This window comes from Eimeria necatrix, genomic scaffold (assembly GCF_000499385.1).
Source record: "Eimeria necatrix Houghton genomic scaffold, Enh_scaff1730, whole genome shotgun sequence".
Classification (NCBI taxonomy): Eukaryota; Apicomplexa; class Conoidasida; order Eucoccidiorida; family Eimeriidae; genus Eimeria; species Eimeria necatrix.
Window position 1 is genome coordinate 1 of NW_013652407.1, and position 3,520 is coordinate 3,520.

Genomic DNA, 3,520 nt, shown 5'->3' on the forward strand with positions numbered 1-3,520 from the left:
GCTGCTGCTGCTGTTGTTGCTGCGGATGCGGAAGCTGCTGCTGCTGCTGTTGTTGCTGCGGATGCGGAAGCTGCTGCTCTTGCTGCTGCGGACGCGGAAGCTGCTGCTGCTGCTGCTGCGGATGCGGCTGCGGGTGAGTCTACAGTGCTCCAGAAGGCGGGCGGAAGCCGCAAACCCTAAACCCTAAAAAAGGGTTTGCGCGCAGGCGCCTACGAATTCACCACCCTCACCTGCCAACCCTCCATGTTCACCGTCGACGACGCAAAAATTCAGCTGCTGGATTTGCCCGGAATTATCGAAGGGGCTTCGGAGGGGCGGGGCCGCGGCCGGCAGGCGAGCAGCAGCAGCTTTGCTGCTGCTGCTGCTGCTGCTGCTGCTGCTGCTGCTGCTGCTGCTGCTGCTGCTGCTGCTTGTGCTGTTGCTCCTGCTGCCGCCGCTGGGCGCTCCCGCGTTCGCGCGCTACTCTTGCTGCGGCTGCTGCTCCGGCTGCTGCTGCTGTGCTCACTCGCTTTCTCTCGCTACCCTTGTTGCTGCTGCTGCTGCTGTTGCTGCTGCTGCTGCTGCTGCTGCTCTTGATGGAAGGTCGGTGGCTGCTGCGCCGCAGCAGCAGTGACGTGCGCCGCTGCAGCAGGAATTTGCAGTTCTTGTTGCTGCTGGCTGGAGATCGTTTCAACTATGAACTGAAGCAAAATGCTTTTCTGCTTCTTGCTGCTGCTGCTGCTGCTGCTGCTGCAGGTTATTGCTGTTGCCCATTCTTGTGATATGGTGCTGATGGTTTTGGACAGCACCAAAGATGACACGCAGCAGATGCTTCTCACGCGGTAGGACCACTTCGTTCTTTCCGCTGTTGCTGCTGCTGCTGTTGCTGCTGCTGTTGCTGCTGCTGCTGCTGCTGTTGCTGCTGGTGCTGCTGCTGTTGATGTTGCTTCTCTTGCTGTTGCCGTCTCAATCGTCGCAGTTGGTGCTGCAGTTGTACTTTTTTTGCTCTTGCTTTTGCTGCTGCAGCTGCACTAGTGCAGCACATCACTGCTTCGTTTGCTGCCGTTCTTGTCACGTAGCTGCTGCCAGTGTTGCTGCTGCAGCAGTGCTGCTGCTGCTGCAGCAGTGCTGCTGCTGCTGCAGCACTGCTGTTGCTGCTGCGGCTGGTGTTCTGTTCCGGTGCTGCTGCCGCCTGCTGCTGCTGCTGCTGCTCCTGCTGCTGCCTCCTGCTGCTGCGGCCCGCTAAGCCCGGGGCCAGCGCTGAGGGTTTGCTGCTGCTGCTGCAGAAGTGCGTTTTGCTGCAGCTGACACAAAAGGCAGTGCAGCAAATTCTGCATGAGTACAGAATATTCAACGCAGACATTGTTGTTCGCGAGGACTGCAGTGTACGTACACTCCAGGATGCCAGCCCCAAACCCTAGCAGCCCTAACAGCCCTAAACCCTAGCAGCCCTAAACCCTAGCGGGCCTAAACCCTAGCTGCCCTAAACCCTAGCAGCCCTAAACCCTAGCAGCGTTAAACCCTAGCAGCCCCAACCGTAGCAACCCCAAACCCTAGCAGCCGTAAACCCTAGCAGCCGTTAAGCCCTAGTAGCCGGAAACCCTAACAGCGAGAAACCCTAGCAGCCTCAAACCCTAGGAGGTCTAAACCCTAGCTGCCCCAAACCCTAGCAGCCCTAAACCCTAGCAGCCCCAAACCCTAAACCCTTCTCCGCAGTATTGAGGGGTTATTGTGGGGGTTTGTGGGGTTTGGGGGTTTGCAGACGGATGCTTTTATTGATGTAATTGAAGGAAATCGGAGGTTTTTGAAATGCATTTATGTTTACAATAAAGTGGATATGCTCCCTTTGAAAGAAATCGACGAACTCGCCCGCAGGTGAGACACCCCACTGCGGTGTACGTACACCGCAATCCACCCGCTCCGCCCCACGAAGTCCACGCAGCAGCAGCAGAACCAACGCCCCATCAACGCATGCATGCATGCGTGCATGCATGCATGCATGCAAGCACGCATGCATGCATGCATGCATGCATGCATGCATGCATGCATGCATGCATGCATGCATGCGTTTAGTAACTCGGTGTTGCTGGCGGCTGGAGAGAAGAGCCGGAGCAAGCCCCGGCGCTGTTCTCGAGCAAAGACTGAAGCAAGCCACGCATGCATGCATTAGAATGCATGCATGCATGCATGCACTGGCATGCATGCATGCATGCATGCACTGGCATGCATGCATGCATGCATGCATGCATGCATGCATGCATGCGTTTGGCTGCGAGTGCAGGCCGAACAGCGTGGTGATTAGCAGCCAGGCGGGGTGGAATTTGGAGCGGCTGAAAAGAGTGGTATTTGAGGGTTTGGAAATAAAGCGTCTGTACACCAAAAAGAAAGGAGAACTGCCGGACTTCACGGAGCCCATCATTCTCACCGGACAAAGAGGTAAGCACACGCAAACAATACTCCAAGCAGCTCGCATGCATGCATGCATGCATGCATGCATGCATGCATGCATGCGCGCATGCATGCGCGCATGCATGCGTGCGTCCATGCATGCATGCGTGCGTGCATGCATGCGCACTGCTTTTTTACATCTGCGTGCACGCATGCATGCATTGTGCACGTGCATGCATGCATACTCTTATTGTACACCATGCATGCATACGTGCATGCATGCATGCCTGCGGGCTTGCATGCATGCATGCACTCATGTGGCTCTTGTTCTGCGGCGCTTTTCACTTTTTGAAGTTCATTTTAAAATTTCTCTTAAATCCAAACTTTGCTTTTTCGTGAAGTTTGTTTGGGATTGTTCTTCTGCGCTTTTTTCAATTCGCAGGCCCCTGCACCGTAGGGAACGCCGTCTCTTTGATTCATAAGGTTCGGTACTGCTGCTGCGGCTGCTGCTGCTGCTGCTGCTGTTGCTGCTGCTGCTGCTGCTGCTGCGAAGGCAGCTGCTTGTAATACTAGCGCTGTTGCTGCTGCATGCATGCTTTCAGGATTTACTAAAGGACTTCAAGTTTGCTTTTGTTTGGGGGGCTAGTGCGAAGCACCAGCCGCAGCACGTTGGGCTAGGTGCGCGTGCTATTGCTGCTGCTGCTGCTGCTGCTCTTGCTGCGGCTGTTGCTGCTGCTGCAGTTGCTGCTGCAGCTGCTGCACGTCGGGGTGTCTCGACACCTCGCGGAACTGCTGCTGCTTTGCATGCAGGGCACGAGCTGGCGGACGAAGATGTAATTCAAATCGTCAAAAAAACATAATTGCGCAGTAGCGGCTGCTGCTGCGCAGCGGCAGCAGCTGCAGCAGCTGCAGCAGCTGCAGCAGCTGCAGCAGCGGCAGCAGCAGCACGCGGAAGTGCGTTTACTTGGTTTTCGCACTCGTGAACATTAGCTTTTCTAAATCGCATAGCTGCTGCAGCAGCGGCTGCGCGTGCAACAGCTGCTGCAGCTGCTGCAGCTGCTGCAGCGGCGGCAGCAACTGCTGCGCAAACAGCAAATACTTTCGCAGCAACTGCAGCGGCTGCTGCTGTGACAGCAGCTGCTGCTGTGTTGCT

At 56.2% G+C, this 3,520-nt stretch overlaps 2 protein-coding genes across 2 annotated transcripts; one reads left to right on the forward strand and one right to left on the reverse strand.

Annotated features, from left to right (window-relative positions):
* Window positions 1–292: 292 nt before the first annotated feature.
* Window positions 293–1,342, reverse strand: ENH_00021200 (hypothetical protein; the record flags this gene model as incomplete). Its single annotated transcript, XM_013579504.1, has 2 exons — window positions 293–593; window positions 819–1,342. 2 exons carry the CDS (start codon window positions 1,340–1,342, stop codon window positions 293–295), a joined length of 825 nt encoding a protein of 274 aa, XP_013434958.1.
* Window positions 1,343–1,816: 474 nt separating this feature from the next.
* On the forward strand, window positions 1,817–3,227 carry ENH_00021210 (GTP-binding protein, putative; the record flags this gene model as incomplete). The annotated part of the gene is made up of 5 exons (XM_013579505.1): window positions 1,817–1,854; window positions 2,261–2,415; window positions 2,810–2,850; window positions 2,970–3,045; window positions 3,178–3,227. The coding sequence occupies 5 exons, from the start codon at window positions 1,817–1,819 to the stop codon at window positions 3,225–3,227; spliced, it is 360 nt and encodes a 119-aa protein (XP_013434959.1).
* Window positions 3,228–3,520: the final 293 nt, after the last annotated feature.